The sequence below is a fragment of the Nicotiana tabacum genome, chromosome 11, assembly GCF_000715075.1.
Source record: "Nicotiana tabacum cultivar K326 chromosome 11, ASM71507v2, whole genome shotgun sequence".
In the NCBI taxonomy this organism is placed as follows: domain Eukaryota; kingdom Viridiplantae; phylum Streptophyta; class Magnoliopsida; order Solanales; family Solanaceae; genus Nicotiana; species Nicotiana tabacum.
Window position 1 is genome coordinate 167,759,594 of NC_134090.1, and position 13,483 is coordinate 167,773,076.

General features: G+C 35.8%; 1 protein-coding gene across 1 annotated transcript; it reads right to left on the bottom strand.

Annotated features, from left to right (window-relative positions):
- LOC142166430 (uncharacterized) lies at positions 1 to 3,116 on the bottom strand. Its single transcript, XM_075225700.1, has 3 exons — positions 2,881 to 3,116; positions 2,469 to 2,635; positions 1 to 656 (listed from the first exon to the last, which is right to left on the bottom strand). The coding sequence occupies exons 2-3, from the start codon at positions 2,598 to 2,600 to the stop codon at positions 186 to 188; spliced, it is 603 nt and encodes a 200-aa protein (XP_075081801.1). The 5' UTR covers positions 2,601 to 2,635; positions 2,881 to 3,116; the 3' UTR covers positions 1 to 185.
- Positions 3,117 to 13,483: the final 10,367 nt, after the last annotated feature.

A 13,483-nucleotide genomic window follows, 5' to 3' on the forward strand; every position in this document is an offset into this window, starting at 1 on the left:
TCATGAACTTAAGAGTGCTTCATTTATGCCATAACTCGAAGTTCTAAGGTACTCTAATGGTGTAAGAAACAGAATAAAGTACAGGAAGGTGTCACACTAATACACCTTCATATGCCAGTGTAGGCAGCTGTTAGGGTACAAAGTTGCGCACATTATGAGAGTTTGGAGTTATAGTGATGGGTAGTTTACTTCTTCCTCTTCTTTGGTGGCTGAAGTTCTTCTTCTTCCTCGTCCTCATCCTCCCCTTCTTCTTCTTCCTCGTCCTCCCCGTCTTCCTCTTCCTCGTCGTCTTCTTCTACAACTTCCTCCTCGCCTTCATCTTCCTCATCATCATCCTCAGGGTTATCTTCATCATCGTCGTCGTCGTCATTGTCGCCTTCTGGTTCATCTTCTCCATCGTCGTTTTCGTCTTCACCATTCTCTTCCGCACCACCTGCTCCTCCTTCCGGACCTTTCTTGGAGGCACTCTTATTGTTGTTGGGGTTAATGTCCTCCTCACCTTCACCGTCTTCATCTTCATCTCCATCTTCATCTTCACCCTCATCCTCATCTCCGTCTTCATCACTGTCGTTCTCCGCATCAAGCGGCTTGCTTGGGCAAGATGTGGGATGGTCACCTCGCACTTTAGGGTTGTCCATCAGTAGCTTCAAGTAGTCCTGAAAGTGTTGAATGTGAAGTTGACTATCTGAGCTTGTAGTCATCCAGTTTGAGCCATGAAAAGAAAAAGAAAATATACTGTATGAAAATAAAAGTTTCAAGGGGTATTGTATGTAACCTGCACTTATTCTATCCTAAAAATTGGTCTATTTTACTTATCGTCAAATTTATACCAGAACATATCAAATCAATACAATCTCAAATTGAAAAACATCCTATCATACATTAGTTGGTTGTTTTTATTTTAAAAAAATAGTTGATAGTTCATTATTTTGGTATGTTCAATATTCACATGATCACTGAGTTTGCGTACGTAAACACTAGCCATACAAAACTAATGTATGATATTGACATGTTAGTGTTGCTTAATCTGAGTTGACATTTTACCAAAGGCCAAAGGAAGAGTTGTAAAGTTACAGTCTAATACATAACGCTTCAACAACAACAACAAATTCAGTGATTTCCCACAAGTGAGATCTGGAGAGGGTAGTGTGTACCTAAACTTTACCCCTACTTTGAAGGATAGAGAAGTTGCTTCCGATAAACCGTCGGCTCAAGAAAAGATGAAAAGAAGCAGTAGAAAAATGTGAGTGTTCTATTATGACCAACAACTACGCTTCAATCGCAAGTAAGTTGGGGAAATGTCCTAATATAACCACATATGTAAAAAATTGGTTACTCAATGGATATATTAACCGTGGTCTATAACCACATATGTAAAAAATTGGTTACTCAATGGATATATTAACCGTGGTCTGTCACAAGATATGATACCTATTTACCAGCTTTTGCCAGATATAATGTCTGACCCAGATTGATTTCTTAAATTGGGCCAGAACCAACTTATTCTTTGGATCCATTCTAATGGGTCAGACTCCTCAGGCCCATCTCATCTCAGACCTACCTGTCCATTGGCTTTTGATATTTACATATAGCATAACTAGTGGAATATAGTAAGTTTATGATTACATTCCACCACCACTTTTCACAAAAGATACTTGTGCCATTCTCGAAAGGACCTCAAGATGAGTTAGATTGATGTGACCAACCACACTAAAATTGAATTCCAAACGTCAATATATTCTTCCTTTCTTGTATTTTGCTTTGCATTTTTATCTTTTCTTTTTGGCTTCTCTACCCAGCTACCAAAATGAAGCAGCTTTCTAGCAAAAAATTGAGTAAATTAAATGCAAAAAGAGTTACTCGGGTATCTGTACGAGTGGAAAGCATCAGGTAAAAGGTGAAATAGTCAAAGTGCGTGCAAACTGTATAAAAAAATTAAAAAATAAAATAAAGAAAGAACACCACAAGCAACTTAAAACATTTGTTCCATAAAACTTGAGATCAATTCCTCACCAACACAAACCCAACGACCTGGATCGGGCCTGGCCTGACCCGGCCCAAAACAAAGGAAAGAGAACAAATGAAAAATCATAGAGACCACTAGTGCAATTTGATCATCTCTAAAGGACCTCTAAGCTATTAACCCTAACTTCGAGTAGATCTAGAAACGGCGCACGTTAAGAAAATCTAAAAATCGATTATACGGCTCATTTTAGCAGAAACCTCTATACAGGAGAATACCAGGATAAACAAAAGTAACCATAGGCACAAGTTAGCGTACACCAGAACACTTAAAAAAAAGGGCGGCGCATGTTAAGAAAATCTACAAATCCACTGTACGGCTCATTTTAGCAGAAAACTGGAGAATATATAACAGGATAAACAAAAGTAACCATAGGCGCAAGTTAGCATGCACCAGAACACTTTAAAAAAGGAACGTCTACTCAATATGAAGTCAACGTTAATACCTGGGTGAGTGCGAGAAGCTGAGCTTTGACAATCATAGATACTACTAGCGAAACCACCAAAGCCTCGCCGGCGCAGGATAGCAAGTTCTGACTAATTACAGCGACGTTGACGGAACCACCGTTAGTCTCCATCGGTAAAGGTTCCCCGCAAATACACCAACCACCACCTGCAATAACATACCGTTTGATCCAAACTATGCTTTAATCTCAACCGTACAATTTCTTCAAAAAAAAAAAAAAACTCGGTAAATAGAAAAAATTCATTTTCTATTAGTTGCAACAGAAGAAGACGACAGAAGTCAACTGTTGTTCGGAGCTTATTTTTTTTCGAAATATTAATTAATTCTGAAAAAGAAATCTAGTGAAAAAACACAGTTGAAAAAGATTTAGCAAATTGGAGCTAGAAACTTACCAGAGAGATAGATCTGAGCTTGGATGAAGCAGATCGGATATTTTTAGAAGCAAAAAGATGAAAAAAATCAGATTAGAAGCGACGTTGATTTCTGACCGTTCGATCAAGCAGGGAATCAATAGAGACCAAGAGATTGTGATAGAAAGAGAGAGGACTCTTCGTTCTGGTGCGTTTGGGTGAAGGGGAGGGGGTTACTGAGGAAGCTGCCCGTAATCTCTCTACAAGGGTTCGGGCAGTTAGGGCAGTGCTTTTCTCTGAAAATATCAGGGCGGTTGAGCCTGCCCGAATTTATTTTTGACAAGTTTCGGTCTTAGTTTAAGAGTTTATTAATTATGGCGTCGTAAATAGGATAAAATTATTAAAATTCTAAATTTTGTTAGTAAATGTTGTAAATTAATAACAATTCAAATAATAGTGTCACAACTTTGAATTTTATTATATCGTGATTATTAGGCAAGGGAGGTGGATGGTGTGAAAACGCTATGCTTAAATAACTTTTGAAATTTGTGACTTTAAATATATTATAAATTTAGCTCGGTAACTCAAGATGAACAATTCAAATAATAGTGTCACAACTTGAATTTTATTATATTGTAATTATTAGGTAAGGGAGGTGGATGGTGTGATAACTTTTGAAATTTGTGACTTTAAATATATTATATATTTAGCTCGGTAGCTCAAGATGAACAATTCAAATGATAGTGTCACAACTTGAATTTTATTATATCGTGATTATTAGGTAAGGGAGGTGGATGGTGTGAAAATGATATGGTTAAATAACCTTTAAAATTTGTGACTTTAAATATATTATACATTTGTTTGACAAAAAAACTTATCATTAATGTTATAATGAAAAATGTAAAGTTAACGATTTTCAAATATAAAAACATATGAAGTATAGAGTCGCATATATTGAGACAAAAATAAAAAGTTTCAATATCGATTTAAAATTTGAATCTATACTATATTAAAAGCACGAAGGCTCTTAACGAAATATCGTTCGCCTTTTTTACCCTTTAAAAACTAATTTTACATAGGACAAAATTGTAATTTATTTAACCTTCCTAATATTTAGGACACTAAATTCAACTAAAGGTATATATTAAGTCCTTCCTTAGTTAGTAAAAGATATTTTAAACTTTATATAAATCTTCAACTATAATACTTACTCGACTAATAAGGGTGAAATTCAAAAATAGCCAGATTTACAATTGCTCGTTCAAAAATAGCTCAGTTTCAAAAGTAATCGAAATTTAGCCACTTTTCATATAAAGATAAATCTGAGCGAAAACACTGTTTAAAACCCGAAAAATACGCCAGTATATTATGCTGGAGTTCCAGCATAAGTATACTCGAACTCCAGCATATTATACTGGAGTTCCAAGATAAGTATGCTGGAGTTCCATCATAAGTACACTAGAACTCCAGCATAATATACTGGAGTTCCAACAAGTATACCGGTCCAGCATAATATACTGGAGTTTGGAGCACTGGTGCTCCAGTCTCCAGTATATTATATTGGAACCAGCAAAGTATACCGGTCCAGCATAATATTCTGGGGTTCATACACAGGTGCACCGAACTCCAGTATATTTTGCTGGATCGGTCTCTGCTACAGCAAAATAGTAGCTATTTTTTATTGACTTATTAAACGCTGGCTATTTTTGAATGACCAATCCGAAAACTGACTATATCGTGCTATTTTTACGACTAATAAGCGTCATAACAAGAAGAAAGTCATAAGAACATGAGAACAAAACTTTTTTGAGAAAAAAGCAAAGACTATAACAAACAACTCATGAAACAGTATTCAACGGCTGCAAAGCAAATTTCTAATTACTCTAAGTTCACCGGAGTCAGAAGAAGTGCTACATGCCTTTTCCGTAGGTATTTAGCATAGTTAAAATCAATTAAGATTTTAATTACTTCATACAAATAATTTTATTATTTGAATAACTTAACATAATTGTAAATCCTTTCATATTATATTTGAACCATACAATGAACTATATTACATTCTCATCTATTTAAACTACTTTTCTACTCAAAGAATATTTTTCGATTCATCAATTTTTTGTATAATATTTGAAAGCTACACTAAATAATTTGGACCAATAACTAAAAAGAATATTGAAGAATATAAAATAGAAAAACAAAAATAGTTAGCATGAGTTAAGAACACTAATGATTTTCTGCAAATACCAAAATCTAATAGTCAAATGTCAATTTTTAACCTTTAAAAATAGAATGCTTGGAGGATCAAATTATTTGTTTATATAAAGGTGAGCATTGGCGGTGAAACAAATCAAAATAAATTATAGTATAATGTTAAGAGTAAAATTCATAATAATATAAACTTGAAGCAATAAGGATACAATAGTATAAGACAACATATATTCGAAAGGAGCTGTCACTACTTACTAATTTAATTTTTTTCTTTCGCATCATTCCAACAATTGATAGTTCCTTATGTTCTTTTATACATAAAATTATTTGTTGCAAAATACTAACTTAACATTAGTCATTTTTAGACTAAAACATTGTCAGTTATCAGTTTATTTTTTATGAGAAATAGGGCCAAGCTCTTCATTCTCAAATCTCTAAAAGAACAAAAGATTTAATTTTTCAGTTTGTGTTTTTTGATAAATCTTTGAAAAATTATAATAAATGTATTTTTGTGATAGTTATTTATTTTTAGTTGTAGGTCACAGGAATATCCATTATTTTTGTAAGATATTCCCATAGAAATTCTTGGAAATCACAATAGGGCATATGAAGATTTTTGTAGAACATAATTTCCCCTTTTATTCAGTTAGTTAACTATTCATCATTTTTACATTACACTTTTTAATTTTTTTTATTATAACTCAAACATATTATTTAGTAATATATAATTTTTTAAAATATGTATTTACCGATATAGGATACGCGCATAAAGCGCGTACTCTAAGACTAGTTTTTTAAAAAATAACAACAACCAATTCACTCATCTCATGTGTTTTCTGAGTCCGAAACCTAAATAATGAGTTATGGGACTCAAAATACTTTTATACAGTTAAAAAAAAGTTATATTTCTAACTAAAACGCAGTATTATACTGCGATTTGCCTTTTAAAAATAAGTCTCCTTCTTCCCCACGACAGAAACCAGAAGGTTTCAATTAAAAAAAACAACAGCTTTCCAGCGGTCCCCCAACCCCAATTTTAAAAAAATATATTTGATTGGACCCCACCCGTCACACAAAAAGTAAATATTGTAGGCCCGCATTCAACCCAAGCCTTCGATTGTTGTGGTTTTCTCGTTTCGAGCTCAAAATTTCAAATTTCCGACTTTTCTAAAAACATAAATCGAGGTATTTCGATTTATTTTATGTCGAAACTCGTATAATAATGCATATTTGTTGTCTTGAATGTGTTTCCACGTTGTTTTGTGTTTTGTTTGCGATTAAATTTGTATGTTATTTTTATCCGGATTAAATTATTAGTGTTTAAAAAAATAGTTAAAAGTTGAGAAATAATTTTTCTTGTTAATAAAAATGTTCATAAATTTCTTTTACTGTTTTATATGTAATTTCGTGAATGTTATGTTATTTAAATATGTTTGTTGTTTTTATTTAGTTTAGATTATTTATTTGCTTAAAGAATAGTGCCCTTTTAGCGTAGTAAAATATAGAGCCTTATAGCGTAGTAAAATTTAGAGTCTTTTAGCATAGTAAATATAGAGCCTTTTAGCGTAGTAAAATATAGAGCCTTTTAGCGTATAATCTCTGTAATTAAGTATCTACTAACTACAAACTCTATCCAATTACACTTTATAAAAATTAATTATTTAATTTATAAAACAAACACACAGAACTAACAAATTAATATATGCTGTCAAATTAAATATCGAGCGTGGAACTCATAGATATATACTCTGTCCAATTAAAAATTAATTATTTAATTTATAAAACTAACAAAACTATAAAAAATATTAAAATTGACACACATAAGAATTCAGGATAATTTGGTGCTACTGGGCCTCAAATATCGTGCCTGGAACCCGTTGATATATACTCTATCCTATTAAATAATTAAATATTAATTATTATAATACAAACAAAATTGTAAAAATATTGAAATTGACACACATAAGAATTCATGATAGCTTGGTGCTACTGGGCCTCAAATATCGAGCTTGAACCCGTAGATATATACTCTGTCAAATTAAATAATTAAATATTACTTATTATAACACAAACAAAATTCTAAAAATATTGAAATTGACACACATAAGAATTCAGGATAGCTTGGTACTACTGGACCTCAAATATCGAGCCTGAAACCCGTAGATATATACTTTGTCCAATTAAATAATTAAATATTAATTATTATAACACAAACAAAATTCTAAAAATATTGAAATTGATACACATAAGAATTCAGGATAGCTTCGTGCTACTGGACCTCAAATATCGAGCCTGGAACCCGTTGATATATACTCTGTCCAATTAAATAATTAAATATTAATTGTCCCCAACAAGGGGGCGTTGAGGCACCTGTTGAGCCGCCTGTTGAGGCACCTGATGAGGATCTTGGAGATGATCAGCCGGGTTACATCCCTCAGCTAGACGAGCCTTCCAGCAACATGCCGTCGTACAGCCTTCAGCTGGAGCTGCCAGTATCGCAGGTCACCCCGTCAGGTCCATTGTTGATCATGGGTACATTCGACGGAGATGTAGAGCAGTTCTTTTCAGGCCCATCTACCGCAGCTGAGGATCTGCCAACCCGAGACGTGGATGGTGGGCGCAGGTTGAGTTTTGGCTCATCCCCGGCGGTTGATGCGGATGTATCACAGGCGCAGGTATGTTTGTATTATTGTTAGATTTTAATTTGTTTTTTTTTCTTAATGATTAGCCATAAATTAATTTTTAATTTTCTTATTAAGGCTTCGTCCTAGCCCATCACGGAGCCCACTTTATGCGATGATGAGGACACTACGGATGCTTATATTCAGGAGCCCGACGAGACTATGGTAAGAAAATATTTTTGACTTAACACGTACATTACTGATATACATTTTCATATGCTAAGCTTAGTAATTGTTTTGTAGGTTGTTGACGAACCGACAACCCCTTATACCGATCCTGCCAGTTGTATTGACGATCATGCTGCTGCGCATCCTTACATAAAGAGGCGACGTGGTGAGGATGATCCTGATAGTGGACCCGGGCGACAGGGGATGCGCCTCAGTCCAACAGCTGCATTGAAGCACACAGGCTGTGGGACTCATTGATATTTTTTTGTTTGTATTTTATGTAAATAATACATTATATAAATAATGGCAAGAATTTTATTTTAACAACAATTTTATTTTAACACAATATGAACAATAATTTTATTTTAACAGTACAACACAAACACAAATATAGAAAACCTAACATAACATAAATTCAGTACAACTAATAAAAATACATGACACGGGAAACATAAAGATACACTACTACGCTCAACACGTATATGTCATTGTTTAGTTGGTACCGCCTAGTATTCTCTGCTCCAACCACTTGAGTTGTCTTCCAGCTTATTTTTTTCTTCTTCCACCTCCTTTAGTTTCTCCTTCAACTCCGCAACTTCTCGTTTTGATTGCTGCTCTCTTTCCCACTGCTTCAAACACAAACTATGAAGAGAATACAACTTGTCTTTGTAGTATTCCTGCTGACAGAGTTCATCAATCCATACCTCAAAATTGCAAACAAGTTTGTCGGGAACCCCATAAAACTTGTCCATACACGCCCAGTAGCGGCGTCTAGATTCTTCCCAACAATCATGCATCATGCATTTTTTGCCGCACTCGCACCTTGGGACATAAAGGGGTTGAGACATTTGTTAAAGCGTAAAGAAAAACCTTGCTTTTATGGAAATATCTGCTATTGGTTATTGTTAAGCGCAGAAAATAACTACAATGCGCCCGTTATTTATAGGCAAGATTTCACACAAAATATAGTATTGTACTGCGCTATACATATTTAATTTTTACTGAAATGAAACAGCTTTTGCGCAGTCGGTTCAACTTTTCAGGTCAACAAGACAACACACAAAATGTACTATTGTACAACGCTATACATATTCAATTTTTACTAAAACGAAACAATTTTTGGGCAGTCGGTTCAGCTTTTTAGACCGACAAGACAACACACAAAACGTAGTATTGTACCGCGCTATACATATTCAATTTTTACTGAAATATCACAGCTTTTGCGCAGTCGGTTTAGCTTTTCAGACCGACAAGACAACACACAAAATGTAGTATTGTACTGCGCTATATATATTCAATTTTTACTGAAACGAGACAGCTTTTGCGTAGTCGGTTCAGCTTTTCAGATCGATAAGACAATACAGAAAACGTAGTATTGTACGACGCTATACATATTCAATTTTTACTGAAACGAAACAACAATGTCTTGATTTTTCCTTTGTTATCTTTTATTTTCATGTATGTTGCTTTAGTTATTTTCTTCGATTCCTTTTTCAAGAAGCAAATTTTCAAAGAAGGATAATAAAAGATGTCTTGATTTTTCCTTTATTATCTTTTATTTTCATGTATGTTGCTTTAGTTATGGTTGTTGTGCTTTTATCTCTTCGAATATTATGTTATGAAATTTCAATCTTAAGATTGATTTTCTTTACTAACACCAATAAGTTGAATGTTGGACTACCATATCATCACCCCAATTCAAAAGGTCATGTTAAAAAATAAGATGTAACAATATTGCGGAACATAATTTTATTTGATAGATATTGCAACATACACAAGTAAAGACACTTATTACAAAAAATATTACGAAAACAAAACACTAGGTGTATCCTTGATAGTTGGGTACATTCAGCGAACTTGCACCAGGAGCTAGATTACCACCGCCACCCACACCAGCTGAAGGACATTTACGACGACCGTGTCCTGTTTGCGAGCATATGCCACATTTAAGCGCATAAACGATATCACCAACATTCATTTGATTTCGTATACGCGTTCTCTTTTGCACTCGCAGCTTGCGCAAATAGTCCTTGTTACACACCATTTTAAAAGGTTCCGGTGGCCAATAATGCTCAGCACCCAATGGCTGCAACTGCCCACTATATTTGTCTACGTATGCAGCAACATTGTATTGCCTATCAATATAGGTTGGTTGCCCCTAAACCAACTTGTTGAAAGCATTTCAAGGCATGTGCGCATTGCGTGTGGTAGATGGTCCATTTCCCACATGAACACAACCTGTTGGTTTCATTCACTGTCTGTAGATTATTTCCCCGATGTCCGCGGATAGCGGTGCGAACTTCAAATACACCCCGGTCGTGATCGTATTGTAAAAATAAATGCCAATGTGTTTGCCTCCTGTACTTCTCAAATCTTCTCATCGGTATTGGCATAAATTGAACACCCCTGTCCATCAATTCCGATGCAGCTCTACACCTTTCAACAAACCTCTCCGCAATCTGTTTGAATGTCATCTGGACTATGGCAGTGACAGGCAATCTACGTGCAAACTTCAATAAGCCGCTGAATGACTCCGATACATTTGTAGTCAGGGCTCCCCATCGTCTGCCACCATCAACATGCAATGTCCACATGTGAAGCTCATGTCCCATCGGCCAAGTATAGGCTCGTGGATCTAACTGCCGGATCGCTTCCATGCGCCTTGTGAATTTGCACTGCTGGTGCTCAGTGTAGACATGTGATTTTTGACCCTCCCCAAGTTTTTTCATATTTTTAGCGCGTAAATATTTAATTTAGGCATAATATAGATATTTTAAGTAATTTTGACTCTTTTACTTTATTTTATTACAAGAAAACAAAAATTACAAAAATAGGTTCATTAATGTTTTGTAGTCATTTTTAATCTTAAAAAAAATTATACAAAAATAGTATCGTATTTTTATTTTAATATGATATTTGAAAATACCAAAAATAGATTTGTTTTAATGGTTAGTTTTATTTTAATAATTATTTGAATTGTAGGAATAATTAATAAATGGCCCCGTATTTTAATCTCGTTCGTAGCGAAAGAATAGGGCTCGGGCTCGAGCAACCCATTTTAGGCCTTATTTTGGACCTAGCCCACAATTGCCAAGCCCATAATTCCTAGACTCATACCCACTAACCTAAAAACCCTACAAAAACTAACCTAGACCTATGTATATATAAACAAGCTAACACCTAACGAGGAGGGAGGGGGTCTGAAACGAAGGCTGCGCATGAAAACGAAACGCTGAAAAACAAAAAGAAAACAAAAAATTTGAATGAAAAGGAACGAAAAAAGCAGCAAAGCTGCGCATGAATAACGAAGGAAGAGGGCTGGAAAAAAAGCAGCCAAGTTGCGCATGAAGAAGAACGAAAAGCAGCAAAAGGCTGCGCAGCCTTGACACCCATGAGACCCCCCTACCTGCGTCGTCTTCTTCTTCATGACCCATAGCTCCACCTCCATCGAATACCAGATGCACGACGCCACCAGTGACCCCTTATTGGAAAATGTCCAGCAACCCCTCGCCAAGACCCATCGCCGGACCTTCTGCTAGCGACTACCATTGAAACCGGCAAGCACACACATACACACTGCTACCGTTCCACCCTCTACTGCCTTCGTATCGTCGGAGTCGCATCGTCAACGATGAACAAGTAGAAAATAGTCCACTGTTTCATCACCATTGTTCCCGTGAGTTTTACTTCCATGTCGGATGGGTGTAGATCTTTCAAGACCTGGATTTTGTGACGTCTTGTGTCGAGTTTGGCCGGAGTTAATTCTTTGGCAGTTCTTCGTATGTGTCGCATCGACTGTTGCTCCAGTGTCTCCATTGTTGTGGTAGTGGCGTCATTTAGGTTCGAGGGTGGCGACGAGGTTTTTCGGCCAAGTTCCGGCTTTAGCTCTTATTCACACATTATTACTACAATCGAAGAGGACATCATGTTAAGGTCCGTCTTTTACTTTGTTTCTTAAGTTTCTGATTGTGTTTTTACCTTTTATGATTGAGAATGCTGATGACTGTTCATCCCGTTTTGGTTAGAGTGGGGTTCATAATTCAAGTGTTCCTTTGTATGCATTTCGATCGACAATTTGGCAAATGTTGAACTGAGTTGGAATTTTGTTTATTTGTGAGATATTTAAGGCTGTGCATGTGTGTGAATTGATTTGTTCATATATCTTAGCCTAATATCTCACATTCACGTGAAATCTTTTTTTTTGGAATTTGAGACTATTGTTCATTTTACTCTAGCTTAATGTTAATTGTTTGCCCGGTGATATGATTCTATTGTTTGTGCAGTTGATCTCCGTGGTTTTGAATTTATTCGCTCGGTTATCTGCTCGTGTTTACTCGAATTGGTTATAGCTAAACATGATTTTGTTCCAGTATAGAAATTGTGTTGCTATTCATCAACTGAACTACATCAAATTAGATAAAAGGGCTCGGGTGCGCATTTATGTGACCCGAATCCAAATCTCAACAACGTTAGATAAAATGCGTTGCGGGCTGCGAGTGTATTTATGTGACGTGGTTCGAAACATGTTTTATGTGGCGTTGAATTTTTCTTAAAATTAATTAAAGGCGGCTAAAAAGTTAAAATGCACATAGGTTTAAAAGTGTTCCAAAATTAGATAATTTAGCTAAATATAACAGTTGAGCGACCGTGCTAGAACCACGGAACTCGGGAATGCCTAACACCTTCTCTCGGGTTAACAAAATTCCTTACTCGGATTTCTGGTTCGCGGACTGTATTATAGAGTCATATTTTCCTCGATTTGGGATTCAACCGGTGACTTGGGACACCCTTAATCTCCCAAGTGGCGACTTTGAATCTTTTAAATAAATCCCGTTTCGATTGTCCTTTAATTGGAAAAACTCCTTTATACATCCCCTTTCGGGGGCGTAGCTAAAAAAGGAGAGCTTTGGCGACTCTGCTGGGGATCGAACCCAGAATCTCTGGTTCAGGGTTCAGAATTCGAGTTAGAATAATTGTTATTATTTGACTTTATTTATTATCTGATTTTATTACATGTTTGGGCCTGATGTGCTAATTGTTGCTTTTTACCGCTTTGATATTATCTGAACTGTATATATAAACTGCTACGAAACCCCTCTCTTCTCCCTCCTAAGGAGTGCACGCTGGTCGTGACTTCTTTCTGTTAGTGTCAAATCCCAAATAGAACAAGGTTCGGACAAGTTGCAAAGCCGGATGATCTTTTGGTTACCGGTACGCAGTCCCCCCTCGGCTCTAGTTGTCCGCTTGGGTAAGCCAGGTCTAGAACAAATAAACCAAGGTTTTTAAACCTAGAAAAACAAGACCTCATGCCGGATCCCTAGTAGGAACGTTGTTGCATCACATGCATTTGATTTAGGGGACTCAACACAGGGGTTGGGTCCGTCTAGGACAGGTGTACCCAAAATAATAGACCTTCTTGATGCATCCTATGTGCTACATGTTGCATTTCTTCAAGGGTAAAAGGGTCATTTGGCGGACCAATGATAATTGAGGGCGAATGAAGAAAAAAAAGAAAAAAGAGAAAAAAACAAAAAAGAGAGAGTGAAGTGTGAAGATAAAGCGAGTTGGCCCAATTATGTTGTTAAAAA